This window comes from Musa acuminata, chromosome BXJ1-4 (genome assembly GCF_036884655.1).
Source record: "Musa acuminata AAA Group cultivar baxijiao chromosome BXJ1-4, Cavendish_Baxijiao_AAA, whole genome shotgun sequence".
NCBI lineage: Eukaryota > Viridiplantae > Streptophyta > Magnoliopsida > Zingiberales > Musaceae > Musa > Musa acuminata.
In genome coordinates, this window is record NC_088330.1 from 37,313,672 (window position 1) to 37,335,982 (window position 22,311).

The following is a 22,311-nucleotide window of genomic DNA, read 5'->3' on the forward strand; positions in this document are numbered from 1 at the left end:
CATGTGTGTAGTATTTAAGGCTTTTGTTACGTTCCTAAATTTTATTATTGAATTTCATATCGTAGGTGATTTCACAAATAGTAAATCTGCTTCCCTCCTTCTTTGATATACTTATAAATCTATTTAAATATTTATATATTATATATTCGTTCAAATGTTTAAATCTTCTATATATACAACTCTATTTAGCATCCAACGTTTGGGAAAAAAATTAAATATTTAAAATGTTTCTGAGACTATCATTAATTATTTAGTTTCCAATTTCTTAAACTTCAATTTTAAGAGACAAATACAAAAATTAGTACTTAAAAAAGATACATAAACAATAGTTTTGAAGGGTATTAACATTAATCATAGTCTCAATGTGAATGCATATATACATCCTAAGTTAATTTTAAGGATAATTTGAAGAATATATATATATATATATATATATATATATATATATATAATTTTTTGCATTTTAATTAATATAAAAGGAACATACGTACTGCCTCCAAGGAAATAAGACAAAGTGGCCGTTACTTCGGCTTCGAATGAATCGGAATCCGCGGTCTCCGCTCCTCCTCCCTCTTTCTTCTTCCTAATTAACTCTAGGGTTAATATTAGATCATCCCCATTTCATCGACCGATCTCTCCGGCCGTAATCCGAGTACTCCAGCTCTCATCTTACAGCGATTCCCTCCCCTCCAACCCCACCATTTCTATTCCCTGCCCCATCTCCCTTTTACACCCGTATCTTCTTCTCTCCTCTCGGTACGTAGGATGTTCTGCTCCGCTTTCGAATTTTTTGGATTGGTGCTTTGGTTTCCGTGCTCTGAAGAATGTCGGTGTATTGCGTTTGGTGAGTTGGGTTGGTCGCGGACGCGGTTCCGATTGGATTAGCTGTCGTCTCTGGATTTTTTGGGTTGCGGCTTCTTCTTAAAGGCTGGTCCTTTACGTTCCAATTGTACCTTTTGAGATCTTAGTTCCTTGTGGTTGGTTAGTATATTATCTCAAAACTCAAACGTTTGTCTTTTAATATGTCATAATCGAGAGAAGAGTACATGAAAAGAGTTAAGTTATTGCAATTGTTTGTTCGGAAAGTACCGCCTAGCATCTTGTTGGAGAAAAAGGAGAACCTCAATGCAATTAGGCAATTCGTAGATATTTAAGTGTTGTTCAATAAGTAGCACTGATTTCTGTACAAGATTTCTATCATCATATCTTTTTGATGCAAGGTTGATCAGGATCTATATGCAGGTGAACAGTGATCCTGGTTTTGACGTTGTAGTGATATCTAGCGGATACTGATGGATTCAGCCAGGACTTGGTTTCAGAAATTACAGACTAAAGAGAAGATTGCATCTAAGAAGAATGAATTGGGATTACACGGAATGGATGGTACTGAAGAAACACCTTCTGATGCGACAAAGCAAAGGGTGGCAGCTGCTAAGCAATACATAGAAAATCACTATAAAGAGCAAATGAAAAATTTGCAAGAACGCAGGGAACGGTATGGCTTAAAAAGAAAAAAACTTCTCTCCTCTCCATTGTTATTGTTATTATTATTTTGCTTCCTACTTTCTTTTGTTTCAATAATGGAGCTAAATAAATATATATTTTCCTAAATTTTATCTGCTCTTATGGGTATTTAGAATTTGTCATATAATTTTTAGGAAAAATAGCCAGGAGAAACCAAATCCATGACCAGCTTTCCATCAATGCTGAAGAATGGTGGTCAATGTTTGATATGTGAAATACTGAGTAAAATCATTTCCAGCAGTGGATTAGAGTCGCATAGATCTATTCTATTTTGCTACCCCATGAGTTTTCTGCTGGTGTGGACAACCTGAATAAGAATGAAGTTTCTCCAGGAGAAACTGCACCATGGGAGCCAACTGCTGTTTTTCACACAAAAGCAGTTTATATGGTGCAAACCCATTCTCAACTCTGATCTAGCATCCATCATCAATCCAATGCATTTTATAAATTAAAGCAACAAATAGCTAAAAGTTAATTAAATATATGAAATTGAAGTGAGATTATGAGAATGTAAGAGATTGTGAATGAAACTAGCATCATAAGGAGAGAAGTGAGTAAAGCCGTAAGTCCTATCATTATTATTGTCATTGATATTTAAGACTGAGAATTGGATGTCCTTTTAGCAAAAGTGCTATAACAATCCACATAAGAGACATTGAACTAACTTCAAATATTTTATCATAATCTAGAAGTGCAAGAACAGGTCTACTGGTAACCACAGGTTCATTATTTGAAAGCTAGTTCTCTGCCTCATGCGTCCATCTAGCGCGTCCATCTAGCTCTCCTTTTCACATGTAATCAGTCAGAAGGATTGCAATACTGTTGAAGTTCCATAAGAATTGGTAATAACATGATGTCAATTCATGAAAACTCCTGAAATTTTGTAAGGACTTTGGTGTTTGCCAAATTTGGATCACTGCAATCTTTTTTGCATCCACTTAAATACTTTTAAGGCAAAGCCTGAAAGGTATGCCAGAGGTCAGAAAAGAGCAGTTGTCATGATTTACATTGAGCTTTTTCCCATCTCAAAGTTGTCAGGACAGCTCTTAAAGTTTCACCATTACAATTTTGTTACAGCTACAAAAAAGTATATTGTAAATGCACACATATAGAACTTTATAGTAAAATGAAGAATATCTTGATTCATCATCCACATAGTTGTCTTAGGACATTTGAGAGTCCACATGACAAGACTGACCATTTATAGTAACCTCCATGTCTTAAAAGCTGACTGCCATTTGTCACCTACTTTGATTTTGATATTGTGCTAGCCACTTCTAAGATTAATTTTATAGAATATTTGAGCAGCAATGAACTTGTTGAACTTGTCATCCACTATAGAAATAAGAAATTTTTGACTTGATGGTGATTCAGTTAATAGCTTGCTTATTCATAACATTCATCAAGCTTAATAAAAAAAAAGAAACATTCATCAAGCTTCGTCTTTTCTTTGGATTTAGTAACATTGGAATGATAAATCGACTCAATTTCCTGAATGTATCTCTTGTTTGGTAGGTTGATGACTAGTATATTAAACTCATGAACTCAAAATTTTCCTGAATGATACATGGACTTGTCTATCTCTTTGATTGGACATTCAACACCAAATTGAAACTTCCTGGGCAAAGTATTGACCAAATCTCTTCCCTTGTCTGCATCACCTTGCCAGTGGAGACGCTATGTTAATGGTTTAGTTGATGACCTGGTTGGCAGGCAAGAAATAACATTCCAAGGGATCAGTTGATGGCATATCCCAGTCATCAAAGGAGTCTTTTCTTGGTTTAGTAGTTCCATTGCAATCTTTAATGATAACAATATAAACATATCAATCGTTTCAATTTGATGGTTGTATCACCATTAAGGTCAAGATAGATGTTGTGTCTCTGACTTATTATCATGTCTGGGTTTGTTTAGTGAATTTGGAATCAAAATGGTGTTGTAGCACCTTTCTTATGATAAAATCATTGAATGGACCTTTTAAGATCTCAATTTTTTGAACTCAAAATGATTTTTTGACAATAGTCATGCCACATCATGGGTTCATACATGTCACATCATTTTTGTCATCTGTTGGAGAAGCTCAAAGGTCCAAGCAGCCAAATATTGTTGATACTATGAATGAGTTTGTTGCTTTTTTTGCAGGAGTGTGCATTATCATTTCCTCCTTTCACTTTGATATTTTGACAATGTTTTGATCAATTAATTAGCTTGAAAGAGAACTTATGTTGCAAGTACCGAACTGCTTAAGCAAATTTTAAGTGAAAAAATATTGATAAATTTAATCACATGGCACTTGATAGACCTTGAGTCAAATTGTATAGGATACTAGTAGAACCAAGATTCATCATACCACAGCATACCGTTCGATATGGGCAGTATGTACCGGTCTGACAGGGGATCGGTACAGGTAGTACATATTACCGAGCAGTATATACCGGTCCGATAGGGGACTAGTATGGGTGGTACATATTGGTACATCAGTATGCCCCACCATATTATGTGTTAGTACGTCGGTATGACTCGGTATATACTGTATTGATGCTTGATTGGTATACTGGTATGAACTGGTAAGGCGAACCATGGATAGAACATCAATGCTTGGATGGTTTTACTAAGGCCAATATAGAATTGCATGACTGTATTCATGCATGTATGTTTAGGACAAGGTACATATTGATAAAAATTTTATTCCTGAACTGTATGGTAACTGTTACTCAATACTTCTTTTTAACAGGCGTCATAATCTGGAGAGGAAACTAGCTGATGCTGATGTTTCTGAAGAAGATCAACACAATATTCTTAAGTATTTGGAGAAGAAAGAGACAGAATACATGCGCCTTCAAAGGCATAGAATGGGAGTTGATGATTTTGAATTACTTACGATGATAGGAAAAGGCGCTTTTGGGGAGGTATAATTATCTAAAGAGCTCTACGTGCTTTTAAGAGTTCGCTCAAACACTCCCACTTTGAACAACAATAATTTTCTATTTATACATCTGTTTTCCAAATTTATGAAAATGTTCCATTGCAGTATGGATGTATATATGTTGTAAAAATATATTTTTATGCTTTAAGTGGGAATCCTCTTTAAGTATAAGCTTTTTGCAAATAGTCAGTAGAAAATGCAGTTCATTGCTTGAATCTCCTGATGCAAGCATCTATTGTGTCCAAGTCTAGTCAAAGTAAATTCTGCTTGCTGCATGCATGTATTTTTGAGGCACTGAGGCTTGCATCATTTGTGACATAGTTTTACATTTTTGCTTCTTCCACGTTTTCTTGCTTAATTCGTTACTTTTCTTATTCATAAAAATCATATCCTTTAGTAACCATTCTCTACTGTACTCAACTTCATGCATAAATTAGCTATCATAAGTTGAAAGGTATAAGAAATATCTGTATAGCAGCTCATGTAAATGATATTATTTATTAATATCATCGTAGCAGCTCATATGAGTGTCATCCTGCAGATCAGGGTCTGTAGGGAGAAAGAAACTGGTAATGTATATGCAATGAAGAAGCTTAAAAAATCAGAGATGCTACGTCGAGGACAGGTTGAGCATGTTAAAGCTGAAAGGAATCTTCTTGCAGAGGTTGACAGCAATTGCATAGTGAAGCTATACTGTTCCTTTCAAGACAATGAATACCTATATCTTATCATGGAATACCTACCTGGTGGCGACGTGATGACATTGCTTATGCGAAAGGATACACTGAATGAGGATGAGGCCAGATTCTATATTGGTGAAGCAGTTTTGGCTATTGAATCCATCCACAAACACAATTATATTCACAGGTTTGTGGAATACATTTGAACATGCCTTGGGATTGTCATCTTCTCTCATCAATATTTAGAAGCTGTAACACTCTGTTTTGCTCATTAGGGATATAAAGCCTGACAATTTGTTACTCGACAAATTTGGTCACCTGAAGCTTTCAGATTTTGGATTATGTAAGCCACTGGATTGCAGTAATTTTCCAAATTTGCAAGAAAAGGATATTACTAGTGGAAGGAACTCTGGCGGGTCTTCCCACTCTGATGAACGTTCATCTGCACCAAAGAGGACACAACAGGAACAACTAGAGCACTGGCAAAGGAATAGAAGGACATTGGTGAGCTACTTATAAATACATATTAAGGATAAAACGCAATGACATTTGAGTCACAACATAAAATTACTATAAATTTGTACCTGTAATGCTTTGATGGTTTTATTTTATTTTCATCTATAGCTAGTTGGATCTTAATGCTTTCATGGCTTTTGTGCCATGAAAGTATTACATAATGTATTTTATGGATTATCCCTTTAATTCATCGGTTTATTGTCAATTCCATTAGAATATGCTGGTCAATTTACAGTATTCATGTTTATTAATAAAATAAAAATAATGGTGCAAATTATATTTCCACTAGAATCTAGATAAGTATAAGTTGAAAACATCATGTTAGAATTAGATTATAGAAAAAGAAGATGTTATGAATATCTAAAAGCAAATATAGGATCTTCTTCTAACATTATAGGGACAAATGGTTGAACTGCAGAATTTTGTGCTGTACTTTCTTCGTGTTGCATCCAAGACACAATCTCCTCTTGTTCTTGGAAAGTTGGGATGCAACAACCTCTCTTTCTTGATGTTTTCACTTTTCATTGTAACTATTTTTAGACTCATGCAAGGATTGGGAAATCATGGAACAGAGCATACTCATGCCTTTTTGACATGGTATGATTCTGTTATGCTGATCGGCACACACGTGTTGCCCAACACTAAGCCAAAGTTTCCGTAGCCATATATCACGACCCTCAGTGCTGGTTCTGACTGGCATTTCAAAATTTCCATAAGATGAAGCCGTATCTTTGGCATGGATTGGCATAGCGGGTATCAATATCTTCTCAGCATTATATGTTTCAACTCATGCAAAAACTTCCCAATCAATACATAATTTGGCTTCAATTGACAAATTCTTTGTTTGGTGCTTCTCACAGAGAATCTTCAGAGGCTAAGCAGTTTTGTTAACTATAATAATTAAGGAAAAAAATACACAGTAGCTGAGACAGGACCAAGCAAGTTGCAGCATATCTTAGATTTCTTTATATTTCTGCAAAATCATTTTGGTACCACATCAACAAGCATCCATTGTTTGCTCTACAATAGTGCTTGTATGAAATATTGACTACTTATTTGGATCCGAACCATTGAGTGGTTCTTGGGTTCATATGTTTGACCTGTTTTGACCTTGATATATTTCAGTCTATATCTCGGTCTTTTTGTTGCAGTTTTTTTCCTTTTTCTATCTGGTGTTTGTTGTTGGATGGCCTCTAACGTCAGGTCAATCAAGGTATCCGAGTGGTTAAGGCACAAAAATATGCAGTCAAGATGTCAGAAGTTCAACCTTGTTGTGAGAGTCTAATGTGCATATTATGTAACACTTGAATGGATGGAGTTTCTTTTAATGACAGTTCAGTGTAATTGTTTGTTCGAAAGAAATTAAATTTGTAATTTTCTTCTTTACTATTGCTTGAAATAACCCTTTCCAAAAAATTAAGATTATAGACTTTGTAAATTATTGATCCCGCAAAACTCCGTTTGTTTTGCATATTCACTTTGGGGCCTTGCATTATTATCTCAAATTCTCAATGCAATAACTAGATGTTGGTTTTGGATCGCATATACACCCTTTTGAGAGATGTATATATTACAAGGGGAGAGAGAGGGAGATTCCTCTACTATTGACCGAACATGGAGGTAAATACATATATGTGTAAATGAATAAAGGCAAATTTGGAGTTTGCCTTATATAGACGGAAAGTCTTATTACCATATGCATATGTTGTGATATATAAGTCTTTTGAAGATAGAGGTAAATTATTGGAGTTTGTAGGTTACACTAGAAACCACAAAGATTATATTCATTTTGCATTATGGTGAATTGCAACTCAAATAGTGATTGGGTCATTGAGGATGAGTTGTCACTGACAAAGAAATCATGCCAATGTTACAAAAAGGGCAAAACTAGTGCATGAGGTTGTCATCATTATGTAGTCTTGCCTCTTTAAGTAGAGAGGATGTTTTTGTGATAACTGATTCCCTAGGTCACAAAGGAGAAACCTGGTGGTTGTGCCAGCTACCAAGATAATACTCTCATGTCAACATTACTTAGTAGGACAAATATGCTTACTTTTATGTACAAACGTACTATTAAATGCTGCTAAGTTACAGTTCTACAAGTTTGCGGGTATCTAGGATCTGACTTCTCTGATGTTGCTATTGGACATCTTCAGGCATACTCTACTGTTGGTACACCTGACTATATTGCTCCAGAAGTTCTACTGAAGAAAGGTTATGGCATGGAATGCGACTGGTAAGACTTTTTCTTTTTTGGCATTATAAACCAATTCATAATGCATCTCAGGTAATGGAATTCTTGTGCTTTATAATATGTTTTCTTATCTTTATGTAGGTGGTCGCTTGGAGCCATCATGTTTGAAATGCTTGTAGGTTATCCTCCATTTTATTCTGACGAACCTATGGCAACATGCAGGAAGGTAATGCCAATTTTTTAGACCTCTTCTACAACATACAAAGCATACTGGCCATGGAATATTTATTGTTTGTTAATGTTTATGTCATTAAATCAACTAGTCAAATGTACATCTCATTGTTTTGTTCCACCGCATATTTATAAAACACTACTTGACATTTGTAGTGATTTCTGAATTCGTACAGTTAGTCATCGACTCACATAAATCCAGTTTTATTTTGGCATGGAAGAACCATCTTTTTAAGATATGTATCTAATTATTATTGTCTCCTAATCACGTTGGAGCCTTGATCATTATGGATATTCTTTTGCCTGGTGAATTTATTCAAAATTTTTGCTAAGCCAGTAACTAAATAGAGCTAGCCTTGGTTACTAGTTTCTTTCATTTTACTTTCGCAGCTTTTAATGTTTGAACTTTGAAGTCTATATTTCCTTTTCTAAGTTGCTGTTGTATCCTGTAAAGTAATCTGAAAGATGCATTGCATATAGGATCTCTTTACTGATTTGTCATTGTTATCATATTTTCTTTTTGTAACTTCAGTCTTTTCCCTTTCCCTTTTTGGTTAATTTATATAGATAGTTAATTGGCGAACACACCTGAAGTTTCCTGATGAAGCAAAACTATCTGCTGATGCAAAAGATCTAATCAGTAAACTCTTGTGCAATGTTGAACAACGGCTTGGCACAAAAGGTGCTGATGAAATAAAGGTTGTTTCTTATGTTTTTTTCAAGTTCTAGAAAAATTTAAAGGACTCCATAGCAATGCTATATATACTAAAAGTAGTACTGCTGCAGGTGCACCCTTGGTTTATGGGCACTGAATGGGACAAACTTTATCAAATGGAGGCTGCATTTATACCAGAGGTGAAGGATGAGTTGGATACCCAAAACTTTGAGAAGTTTGAAGAGGTATCATTGGTTGTCAAGATTCTTTTATTTGTTTTACCTTATAAATTTAATATGCATTCTTTCCCTGTCAATGTCTTGCAGTCTGGTGAGCAAATTCAGAATTCATCTAAGTCGGGCCCTTGGAGAAAGGTCACTATGACTTTTTTTTTCAAAAAGTTTGGACTATTCATTTCTAGCATTTTTTTTATTGTAACAATAGTGTTTACTTGAATCTCTGTTGCATCATGTTACTTTGCATCTTCATTATTTAAGATGCATACAGCATACTTATAGACTTCTTTATAGATGCATTCTTTTGACTTTATAACATATTTGGGCATCTCCATAGATTTCCATTCTTTTGAGTCTGGTATATATATGTGTGTTTGTCTATCTGTGCATTACGAGGATCGCCATCTTGGTGACTTTTAGTGTTACAATAGTGTATCAAAAAACAAGCACATGGATTGCACAGCCACAAAATAATACAATCATTCTTGAACTCTTCTGACCAGCATATCAATCTTGCCATGGCACTTGTTGGTCTTCTATTCTGACTTGTTGGTGGCAAGAAATGGTACACTGTTTTGCAATAAACATGTTTCCTATGACAAACTGGTGTAGAAGGTCGCAGAACACCTTGTATCTGCTGATCGGGATGTTGATCAAATTTGATTTTGGACTAGCTGAAAGATAGGTACATTATATTAACACAATCTTTTCTTTCTCCTATTTTTTATTTCTAAAGACTATAGCTCCCTGTTTTTCTCTCCCTGACGTTTGAAGCATGATGCTTAGGACCCACCAACACTTTTTAAATTTTTCATTGCAAACCACATCCTGTTGGCCACCTGTCGCTTTGGTCTTGACCATCCCTTCAATGGTCTCAAGTATGGATGCAACTCAGTTAAAATCAGTTCGTGTAAACCAAGCTAAGATCATTTTGGTCAGCCTATAATCTAACTCGACCCAGCCTAACTCCAATCCAAGATCAATTTAAGGATGGGCTGGGTTGGGCCTCGGGTTAATCAGGTCTCCAAAGAGAGGAAGGGAACCCAATAGAAGGGAAAGATCTAGGTGTTCAATGCACCAAGAAATAAAAAAAAAAAACATGTCATAGTTGATAAATTGCTCATAGTTTCAGAAGTTATTCCAGGTTGTGAAAGGAAAATGGTTTCAAGTCATTCAACAAATAAGCTTAATAAATGGCGATTGATTGGTAGAAGATGCTCTACCTCTATACAACTTCAACAAAAGCCTGGCATTGATTAAAAAAATTGAAGCTTCTCATAAGTTTCATTATCATTGCTCCACTCATTCTACAAATGCTTAATAGATCTAATATAACAAAGTGGAAAGAAGCATCCTTTCAATATCCCAAGCTGTGAATAAGAGTTTGATAAAATGCTCAAGTGTATGATTTTCTAGAGTGTTTGTGGGAAATTGAGAAAGAAGGAAACAAAAGAGAGATCATGGATGCACGAGGGATGCAAGAATTCATGGAGGTGGTAGGAAAGCCGGTGAATTGTCATAGAAGAGGGTGCGGACAGGGCTGTCAAGAGGAAGGTGATGCTATGGTGGGAAGCTATTTTAAGTTTTGACTGAATAACTATATATACAATATTTTACATTATGGACTTGTTAAATTAGAATGGAAACAGGGGTTGCCTCAAATTGCCAAAAACCTCAATCAAGGCCCAATTCAAAATAAGTAGGGTTAAGTAATTGTAGCCCAGCCTCACCCAAGCTTGTAAAACCTAGCCCAAGCCTTTTGAAAATGGATTTCAATAATTTTTGGGGTAACCCCTCCAACTTGCAGCCCTAGCCTCATAGTCGTGGGCCCTCTAGATCATCTTATTTCTTGTTGGTAGTTTTCTTATAGAATTATAATCGCCTCAATTGATAGTCATAATGACCTGCAATTGATGAGTCAAAATTTCCATTAAACACCATTGCTCTAGGTGATTGTTGAGATCCCTCTACAAAAGGTAACTGTGGCTTTCTTTAGATTTTTAGCTTTACACTAACTTACCTTCAAAATGTTATTTATTTTTTATATTTATTCTTTCCCATTATGTCATTCAATTTGTCTCTGTTGCTAGCTGTCCTTGCCGCTCCATATGTCTGCAAGATGAAATAGAAGTGCTACTGAGAAGAGGGTTTTGAGTCTTTTGAGTTTTGACCAATATTGTTTTTGATATTAATCAGTATGCTTGATATGGGCTTGAAATGTAAATCCTTACCCTATAGTTAAAAACATGGTCCATTGGTGTTGCCCAAAACACATATAAAACTCTTAAAATTATACTGAAACATTTGAAACCATATCAAAACTTCTTATATATTACATCTAACACCCCTAGATTTAGCATTAACAAGCTAATGGCTCGAGATGGCCCAATACTTGAGTCCTTGGCATGCAATACATATTGGTCGGGCCAAGAATTGGGGTGGCACTGGTTGAAATCCCTAGTTAATGGCAATTTAATGCTTGCTTCTTTCATATTAATAATACATTATTACAACTCTTATATGCATCAGGTAAGTGAGTAGGGAAGGCTCAATTTTCTTCTTTTGGTTGTGCATGTAAGAATCTAAGAGTGAGGCTATAAAATTTTTTGATCTCATTTGGATTGGCCAAAACCATGCTTGAGACTTTCAGTCTCTCAAATTCAGCAATCAGCCTAGGTTAATGTGTGACATCTTAGCTGCGATGACCAATTGTAGCTGATCTACAAGAACCTGCTTCTTGTAGCAGTTTGTGAAACTGTTCTTCTGATGAGTGATGTCACTGTAGATAGAATCATTTCGTGCGTTTTTTTTTTCACTTTGTTATTTGCTTTGATTATTTACAAGTAATTATTGTGATGGCTTCCTTGTCTACCCTTGCAGATGCTTTCATCCAAGGATTTGAATTTCATGGGCTACACATATAAGAACTTTGAAATAGTTAATGATCATGTAGTGCCTGGGATAGGTATAATATTCTTCCTTTGTCTTTTCCTTTTTGGCTACAAAGACAAAATATTCTTGGTGCATACATCACCTATCCCACCCCTAGGAAGATATTTTTGTTTGTTCAGTTCCCCCTATAATTTTATACTGTGAGTTGCATTATGTACCGCTGCTGTTCTTTAGCTGTAGTTTTGAAAAATACCAACTGACATAGGATCAAGGCAGCTGGAATCCTCACAAAAATGAGGAGGAAAATAATGCTATGCTGTAGTCTATGTTGCTATTCCTTTAAATGGATATTATGCTCACACTTTAAAATAAAGGGTTGTTTGACATCTGTATGTGCTAGACAGTTGTGACTAGTTAGAAAACTAATAGCCTATGGCATCAAATGCTCAAATGTGGATGAAGGTTTTATGGTGGAATCATGTCTACCATTTGATGGTTTTCAAATTATACCTTTTTATTTGACTACAAGACCTTTCGTACTTGCTCTATGATGCTAGGTAAAATGCAGTTACATGTGCCTATTAGAACCTTTATCAAGTCAACTTGAGTCTTTATTGGGCATAGTATCAATACTTGGTACATTACAACATGTCTCACTTATAATTGTTGATCGGATATTTGATTTGGTACAAGTTGGGTGTTCTCATGGAATTCAATTAGGTGCCAAGGGGGTTGTACTTGCTTTTTAATATTAGTTGTGTCCTGGGATTATATGACCTCCTAGTCTTGATTAGGATTCTGTCTGGTCTGGATTTCCTTATAAAGGAAATCCAAAGTGAATTTGCACTCTTTTTAAAAATAGGGAATTAACACTATTCGTGAATATAGTCTGCCATTTGTTTCTTGTTTTAGATGATTTGAGTAGTCTTGACATGGAAAGACACTTATTAAACCGATTTTTTGTTGGAATAGGTGATATATATGTAATTTTGAGTTAGACATTTGGTTATGTTTAAAAGGCCATAGGGTGGCATATTGATTATTACAGTATCGTTCAAGTTTGAATAGATATCTAATTTTTGGGTTTAACTGGTTAGGGTTTGACTGCTAAGACAATGTCCACTGGTTGTGTCTTGCAAAATGCAGATGAGAAATGATGGTTGCAGAATTGTATAATGGAAAAAAGCGAAAGTAATATATAAAAAGATGAGAAAGAGATTGAATTATTTTAAACTCATCCAAACCATATAATGGCCTCATGCCAGGGTCCTTTAGACTCATATGTCTTCAAGCACAAGTGAAGCAAAGTACTTGCCTCCTTCGACTCATTGTCTTTTTGTTTTTTTTCCAAAGTCATTGTTAGTATCATAAGCAGTCAATAGCTCTCCATCACGAAGATGGCACATATTACCCAAAATAGCTGACCATACATATTTGGATGTCAACCACTATCCTTACTAACAAATAAAACCTAACCTAAGCATAGCAAAAACAACTGTTGGATCCTTCTTTATTTTCTTTACTTTTCTTCTTGATCCCCAATCTATATTATCAATGTACTCTCACAGTAGGAGTTGACAGAAAGACAGTGGAAACAAGGCTTTTGATCTTGGTCTGGTACCAATGTCATTCCTTGGTTGGACTGGTACAATACTGGTACTGACCCATTCTATGTTAGAGTGCCTTAATACATGTCGATACATCAGACCAGTTTGATCACTGGTTTTATTGCATTTTTTTTCCATAATTGCGTCTTTATCCATACTGTTAAGAGATGTAGTATAATTGATATACCAAAAAACATAATTAAAATATCTAAAAATACAAAAATTATAAATAAGGAACATACAGATGTTAATAACAGTAAGTCTGATTGCATGTCAATATATTGGATCATATTAGTGGAAGCCCTTGAAAGGTGGTTATGGCTGGAGGTCAAGATTGTAGTTTTGTATAATTTATGAATGATATTTACCCCAATGACATTAATAGTGGCCGGATCTTAGGTGATCTAGTCATCTAGGTCGAATCAGTTATGATTAAATCTATGTCAAATCTAGAAGGACCTAATCTAGATCTATGTGAATCTTGACTGAATCCACACAAATCTAGCTCAGATCTATGAGTATCTAGCTTAGATCTATGTGTATCTAGCCAAGATCCATAGAAATCTAGGTTAGGTCCGCACGAATCTGATTTATATTTAAGTAGATCTACACTACAAGCAAGTAGATCAACCTCAATGAATAAGAAATGCAAACAAAAAATTAAACATTAAAATAAATGACACATAAGCATGAAAAGTAAGCATGAATTAATAGTTGAACATGCCATTTAAAAGCAAAATAAGCACCAAACCAGAGAAATAACTCCAAAATTGCCATTATTTGGAGAAGAATGTTAAGCTTCATTAAGTTGTTTCGCTGATTTGGTGTTATTTTTATCCAAATTTAAAAATATCAAGAAAGAAGGGACCCTAAGGGTGTTTGCGATGAAAATGAGCGAGAGGGATAATGGTAGCAAGAGGTAGGCTTACCAACTTGGTATGTTGCCTTACTGCTTAAAATAACCCTGAGCTTGACTTTCTTGGTTTGCTGAGTGGTATGCTTGGAACTAATTGGTACTGTGCAGTAAGAGTCAGTCTGCATATTGGTCTGAGGTCAAACTAGTAAATATTTGTATGTCTGGAATTTTAAGCCTTGTGTGTAATAATGTTGCCGATGCCCGCCCTTCAAAGTGCATTTCCTGTGAAAGATCCTGCTTGCCAAACTATTCTAGTATTTCTTTAGAATGGCCTCGTTCCTTTGTAAAGAGCAGGATACATATTTCTTTTAGATGGGTCTCATTCTAAGCCTTCACAAACGTTGTTAGGGTTTAACCTACTTTCATACATGGAGCTAATTTTTTTATAAATAATTTATTTCTTGCAAGAAAACACATAAAACAAATATGAATTGCATATAATTAGTAAACATCAATGTTAAATGAAACAAAATAATGCTAAACTACTATCAAGCTAGTTTCCATTAAGCAAGCGATTAAACAGTTTTGATATTTTGGTGGAAAGCTAATGAGCAAATTTATAGATCAAGCCAGTTAGTAGTAATTCCAAACAAACAAATAAGCAATATAAATAGAGTAGTGAAGAGAAGAGAATAAGACTCGAGGAGGTATAGTAGTTTAGTCAGCCTAGATACACTCCTAGGCATGCTGACTCCTTGAGGTCACCAGTTCCACTGCTTGGTCCTCTTCTGCCATGAAGATCAAACCACTCATGTAATTTATTTTCTCGAGTTAAGAGAGAACCTTACAACAGTTATTTTTTAGGCTAAGGAAGGACTTTACTTTCTTATAACTTGTAAAGGCCAGGAAATAACACCTCTAAACCCTCAAAAGACACAAGAAATAAAAATAAAATGCTCTCAAAACAAGCACACCCACAAGACGATAGAGAATCCATAGTATCAATGCTAAAGCTTGTGATGTGCTAGTTGGAGCTAAAGAATATTTCAAGTGAATGGTAAATGGAAGCTTAAGGGATGTCTCAAGTGAGTAGCAAATGATAGCACAAAGATGAGTCAAATGAAGCTCATAGAGGGCTCGAATAGAGGCAAAAGGGGCCTTGAAAACAGCATCTGATGGATAGAAAACAGTCAGAGAGGACATTTTCTGGCTGAGTGTGTTTCTGTATCTAGTGAGTAGTTAGAGGATGTCCTATCAGCACATAGATGGTCTTCTAGTGATAGTGAATTCCAGAGGACAGAATTAGTGTCTTAGGCACTTTGAGTCCTAACAAGTAAATAATTTAATTTCAAGGGGTACTCAGTCATGAATCATGGCATTGCCACATTTTGGATAACATAATGTATTCATACTTCATAGTCCCAAGTCATAACATTTATAGAATAAACTATTAACCATTATGTATTGTGTTACTAGTCACGAATCATGTCATACTAGGATAGATATTTTCATCCTTGAATATACTTTGTTACAAAAGAATTTCTATAATGTTATTAAGCAACATACTTGTGCTTACATGCTTCTGACCTGTCATCTCATGTCCCTTGTAGCTGAGTTGAAGAAGAAGGATAAACTGAAGAGGCCAAGTATCAAATCACTCTTTGGTAATCCTATTTTCCCTCGAAAAGGATTATGGCTCTCATGCTTGTTGCTTGTTTAGAGAATAAAATTTCACTTCTTATTTGACACTCTTTTTAAAATGCTATTTCTGTATTCTAGTAAAATGCTCTGTGACTAGAACTTTGGCCACCATCTGCCACATCATACACTATAGCTTGTTTCATGGTTACATATCCATTGCTAACATTTAGATAAATATCTATCCAGCTTTATTTTTTTAAGTATAAGATGATGAAACATGAAAGAAACATTAAATGCTAGGAGAAACAGCCTATATTTGAAAATTTTGAAGTTCACTTCTTACATTTTAACGTAATGGTTTTCTGCAGCTTTTTCCTGTGAACAAGCATTCTCACACAAGACATTAAGACAAATGATCAATAATTTATTACTTCTTAACATATTTTCTGGCATTTAGATAATAATCCCAGGATGTTTAAATACCATAAGCAATAATTTTGGAATATATGAATGTGCATAAGGCTTCTCATCTTTTAAATGAAACCCTTCTTAGGGTCAATATTCTGAATATTCATAAAGAAACCTCTTGCTTGTTATATCCCAAAGGACAAACCGTGACAGAGTCCAATTTTACAGTTTAGATGCCAAAGAATCTGAAGTTTTGATATCAGTGACCATGTTAGTGAACCTTCACTGTAGATCGAAGTGCCCCTAGACTTCCATATCATTTTCTTAAATGTCTGACACTTTGTCTATGATGAGTCTGTGGCTTATGATTTCCCATCACATCTTTATACAGGAAAAAGTGTATAGGGAATAATCAAGTCTAAAATTCAACTCTAAGACCTACCATGTATTTTAATTTTTACACACATAAGCCATTGACAAATATTATAAAGAAATGTTTATATTGGTCAATATGTAATGATTGGAGAGGCACAATGATATATAAACAATCTTGCTATCTCAATGCTCGGAAGTAATGATTTTGGTCCATTCATTGAATCTATCATCACATTGTATTAAATAGTTCACAAACAGGGCTTAAATACTTAGGAACTAAAACTGCTTTAAATTGTAGCAAATATTATTTTCCTTGTAGGAGGTTCCTGTCTGATTATGTGCTACATATTAACTTACAAATTAGGAACTTTATGTATTTAGTTAGAGGCAGGGAGTAATTTGCTGCTGGCACCTCACATTTTATTGTACGTATTTAAGAATCCTCAGAGACAGAAGACCAGTCTGATGAAGCTATTCAAGGGACCTTCATAAACTCCTGCCAATTAGAAGTCTCAAAAAGCCAGGGCTCATCTTCTCCATGAACGCCATTGATTAATATCAGCAATTACGGAGGCTCATCTTTTCGACAAATCACATTGGTCACCAAAGGGTGTTGGTCCAAATAGGTCTCTGGTGCAGCATCTAATCAATCAGGCAAAATTGCAAGCAATCAGCAAGACCCGAGGGCAGAAGCAGCAATACTTGGAAGTGACAGTGGGAATCCTACTGCTCCAACGAGAGAGTTCCTTTTTCTTGTAAAGATTTGCTTTCATTTGTCTATCATTCGGTTCGGCTGTTTCTTTTTGTATTTTATGATGATTTTGTATTGTATGTGTGAAAAATTGTACAGAGCTTCTTGTTGAGTTTTGGGGGAGCTGCTCACTAGTGATTTTGGATGTTCCCTTTGGGTTAGAAGTATGATGTGAGGATTGACTGAGATTGACATATTAATTTTGTTTGATCCTTCGGGGACCAGATATGTCACACATATTGTTCTGATGATCCACTAAATTTGTGCCTAAATCTAGCTAGCTAGATTGAGGTGTGACTCATTATGTGGCCACATTGCATCAACTGAGGGACAGACATACAAAGCTTTAGATATAATCAAGATCAGTCGCTATTTCCTGCTGATGCTTTGGTAGTTCCATATGTGACGTACTTAGGTCCATTGGCTGTAGAGAGAATTAGGGTTTCAATGAGAATTTTGACACCCATCATCACACACATCTAGGAATTTACAGAAGATGAGTAGAAATATTTGCCCCTGTGGATTGACATGAGCTAATACAAGTTCAGAAATTTACTGCAATAGATTCGTGATTTACCCTTACAATTAGATTTTTTGTTTTCCTTAATCAGCGTGAGATTATCTTAGCAAACCTTGGAGTTGAGAATCCTAATGCTATTAGGAAGATGGATACTTTAGGAGTCTCTGATAAATTTTATTGCATGATCTTTAGATAATGACTTTGGATTTTGAGCTAGAATGATGATTCTCTTGGTAAATCAATTATTATAAAAATAAAAAAATATAAAACGATCTCTCAAGTATGTTTTTACAATGATTAAAATAATATTTTTTATTTGAAAAGAACTAAATAAATAGTTATGACTTTAGAAGCTTGGGAACAAATTTTGTAATAATCTAGAGGTACTTTACTTAGTTTTTGGGGTTTGAAGTTATTCCTTATATATTTTTCTAATCGACATGCATCATAAATTTTATTTTTAATAACTTTAATTTTAGATATTTTTTATACAAATTCTTTAGTTCTAATTTATGAAATTAATTTTATACTAACATGTCCTAGTCTCTTATGCCAAAATTATACATCATCATTCAAAACTGAAAAATAAGTTACATTAAGAAAATCATCAAGATCAATAGTATAAATATTATCACTTCTTAAAATTATCATAGATTTACTCTTACTTGATATTTCTATGATGGAAGCATGAAATTCAAATTTAATATCATATTTCTTATCATAAAGTTGACTAATGCTTATTAAGTTATATTTCAAGCCATCTACCAAAAGCACATTTTTAGTTAAGATTTGATTTATTATCAATATTTTCAATGTCAATAATTTTTTCTTTATTATTGTTGTTGTCTCCAAATGTAATATATCTTCTATCTTGACTAGTGAGATTGGAAAGTTTATAGGATTTGTGACCTAAAGATTAATCTTAGATTCTTTTATTTTACTTGTGCTTTCGTAAGTGACTTCAAGTATGTGTCGTATATCATGTGTAATGTCATAAGTAGAAACTCAATTAAACCCATTTTTCTCTAAAGTACAAAATAAAGTATTCATAGTTTTAGCATTTAAAGAAAATATTCTCTTTTAAAAAATATTCCATTGATTTAGAAGATTTTTAAAAATCAAACTTAATAATATTTTATAAATTAAAATTAATAGAAAGTAAGAAAATCCTTATTCATGTTTTTCAAAGTGTAATCCATTCCATCGAATATCGGAAGAGTTGTGATAGAGTATTGCTTGAAAATATCATTTACTCTCTCTCGAAAGTTAATCTAAATAAGAGAATCTTACTTTGATACCAATCGTTAAGAACTTAATGACATTGGCGGGTTGTGAATTAGTGCAATAGTATTTTTAATCGATTTTAAAACTCAATCAATAAATCAATATATTATGAAAACTCGACAGATTAAGTTAAAGTTGTAACTAAAGAGAATAAAACTAAACCACATGTAAAGAGTAAATAAATTGAGGCATAGTAGTTCAATTTTTTCAACCTATGTCTACTCTCAATTCCTCTTCTCTCGAGATTATCAGTTTTCACTATCAATCATCTTTCTAACAAACGAAGATCAATTATCCTTATTATAATTTTTTTTCTTTTTCATGCTTAGGAGGTAACTTTTATACTATCTTTTTATAAGAGATATCTCACATCCTATAATTTAGAATTTCAATCAAACTAAAGAGAATGAGACTCAAACTATACATAAAATGAGAGCTTACGACACTTCACTAGCTTAGCTAAATATTCTATCAACCATGTCTAAGTGGGGTATTCATAAGTTCCCAAAGGCTTCAAGAATGAAGCCAAATATTCAAATTCTCTGAAATTAAAGGTACGGGTAGTATTACCATCGTCAATGGGTAGTATTATTATTGTAACCATGTTATAAATCTGGATTGGTGGTACTATCGTTGGCCTAGGTGATACTATAGAAATATTGATAAAGTACAAATAGTACTTGATAGTTGACTCAAGCAGTACTATCGCTTGAGCTTAGTAGTACCATCACCCAAGCCTAGTTTAGGCCATCGCTTTGGCCTTCTAACGAGCCTAATTCGGCTCGACTTCAAGCCTAATGGCTTTCTTAATAAATTGATATTGTTTTAGCCTAATACCCACTCAAATTAATTCATAATAATCTCGATCAAGACTTTTACAAATCAACCATATATTCGACACGTTTACGAAGCTTTTGACAGGTTATACACTATTCTGACATATCGTCCGATCTTCTAATACCTTACCCCAACCTTTGACACATCGCCCTTTCATTTGACATATGCTCATTCTATTGATATGTCAATTTTTCTACGACATTCTCTTCTGGTGCAATATTTGATCCTTTTAACATAATGCTCGAACCTTTAGCATATAGTTCGATTTTTGACACGTCAACCAATCCTCTGATTCAATATCTAATTTTTGACATGATAATTTTTCAACATAACGTTCTACTCTCTTACTTAATAGTTGGCTTTTCGTGGTATGTGTGATCAAAATATTTTCTTTGTCACTTATCTTAAAAGTATATCAGTTTAATAAACTCATCAGTTAGTTTTATCATTAAAATTCAAGATTCACCTCAACCTTACTCTATCTAATAATGAAAGGAATCTAACCAAGTGATATTCTAGAACATGTTAATAACATGCCACGTCAATTATCAAAGAATACCAAATTAGTTAGGCATTTAGATATTATAATTTAAATCGATGGTTATAAAATTTAATATTATATGGAACGATCTTTTAAATATATTTTTATTTGAAACAAGCTAAATAAACATTTACGAGCATGCTTGTAAGCACATAGTAACTTGACCGTCAGAAACATTTTTACCATGAGATAGACATAAATGTCCGCCAATACCAAGAATGTCATTACTAAACAGGGGAGATCGGAAAACCTTTATGTGAGCGAGCACAATATTTGGATTCATTTTTATAACAGCAACGTCGTTTAATGTTGGTTCTTGTGCTAACAAGAGAAAGTTTACATACATATATATATATATATATATATATATATATATATATATATTTGAAAAGGAAGTAAGCTTAGTTGGAAAGCGATCAACAATAGCATCATGTACATTGCAACATAAAGGAGATATAGTTTATGAGTAATGTTAAAGAAAGGTAACGTAGGTGATGTTAATCACTGAGAATTACTTTAAAACAGAAGTTATATTAAAGAAAATAGCTTCTAATAACCAAAGGAACAACATACGTCAAACGTTGTATCTTGGAGATGGACCCTCTTGAGAACTTCCAAACCGTAAACGGAGTGGATGCTCTACATCGACCAACATTGATTTCCAAGGAAGAATTGTCACCTCTAATAATGAATCCTGATCACAATCAAGATAAGAAGGTTACATGAAGAAGAAAGTGATCGTCCGTAAAGACGATAGTTTTACGACCTAAGACCTTGCAGTTGATCTGACGGTTAATCAATGGTTTTTCTTCTTGAAAATTAAAAAGCATAGTAATTTTAATCAAATAAATCTGTATTCACATTTATGATATGTTTTGCGTTCATCCGCCAATGCACACAGATAAACGAAAAAAAGCAAGATATGTTAGTGACCAGAATATGTTCTATATGTATAGCAGTATATCATAAACGGGCATAAATGTATAAGTTTACATGTATAAGGAAAATTGTCAATTTGAGCAACAAATTCTATTTTATATGATTTGTCAATGCTGATCAATGTCTCTACCATTGTATATGTCATAAGAGCATATGTTATTTCTTTTTTAGTTGTTGTTTTACTGAAAGGAGAATAACTTTTCAGTATTTTTTATAAATAATAAATGATGAAGACCAAATTTGATTATAATACTTTACCAACGGTCAAGATAGACATCGACTAAGCCATAACAGAGAGTCCAAGCGAAGCATCAATTATGTCGAAGAATCAGTGATTTAAAAAGCGCTAAACGCCAAGGTCCAAAAACACCTGAGGCGCTAGGCGCTCGCCCGAGCGAAGCGAGGCGCTAAAATATAAAAATATAAAATATAATTAATAAATATAATTATTTAAAATTTTAAATAAAAATATAAAAATATAATTAATAAATATAATCACATTAACAGTATAAACCTGCTGACGGAGAAACGAGGAAGCAGCGGTGAGCGGCGGTGGCAGCAGCAACGGCGAGCGGCGGCAGCAGCGGCGGCGAGCGGCGGCAGCAGCGGCGGCGAGCGACGGCAGCGGGAAAGGGAAAGGGAGCGGAAGGCGCGAGCAGCGGGAAGGCTCGCGGGAGGGTTCGCAGGAGGCGAGAGGG

At 34.4% G+C, this 22,311-nt stretch overlaps 1 protein-coding gene across 1 annotated transcript; it reads left to right on the top strand.

The window, feature by feature from the left end:
* The first annotated feature begins 541 nt into the window (after positions 1–541).
* On the top strand, positions 542–17,604 carry LOC135672584 (uncharacterized). The gene is made up of 13 exons (XM_065181079.1): positions 542–981; positions 1,243–1,495; positions 4,259–4,433; positions 4,992–5,317; positions 5,406–5,634; positions 7,803–7,882; positions 7,982–8,066; positions 8,639–8,770; positions 8,858–8,971; positions 9,053–9,100; positions 11,843–11,927; positions 15,928–15,981; positions 17,180–17,604. Exons 2-13 carry the CDS (start codon positions 1,293–1,295, stop codon positions 17,281–17,283), a joined length of 1,635 nt encoding a protein of 544 aa, XP_065037151.1. The 5' UTR covers positions 542–981; positions 1,243–1,292; the 3' UTR covers positions 17,284–17,604.
* The last annotated feature ends 4,707 nt before the right edge of the window (positions 17,605–22,311 follow it).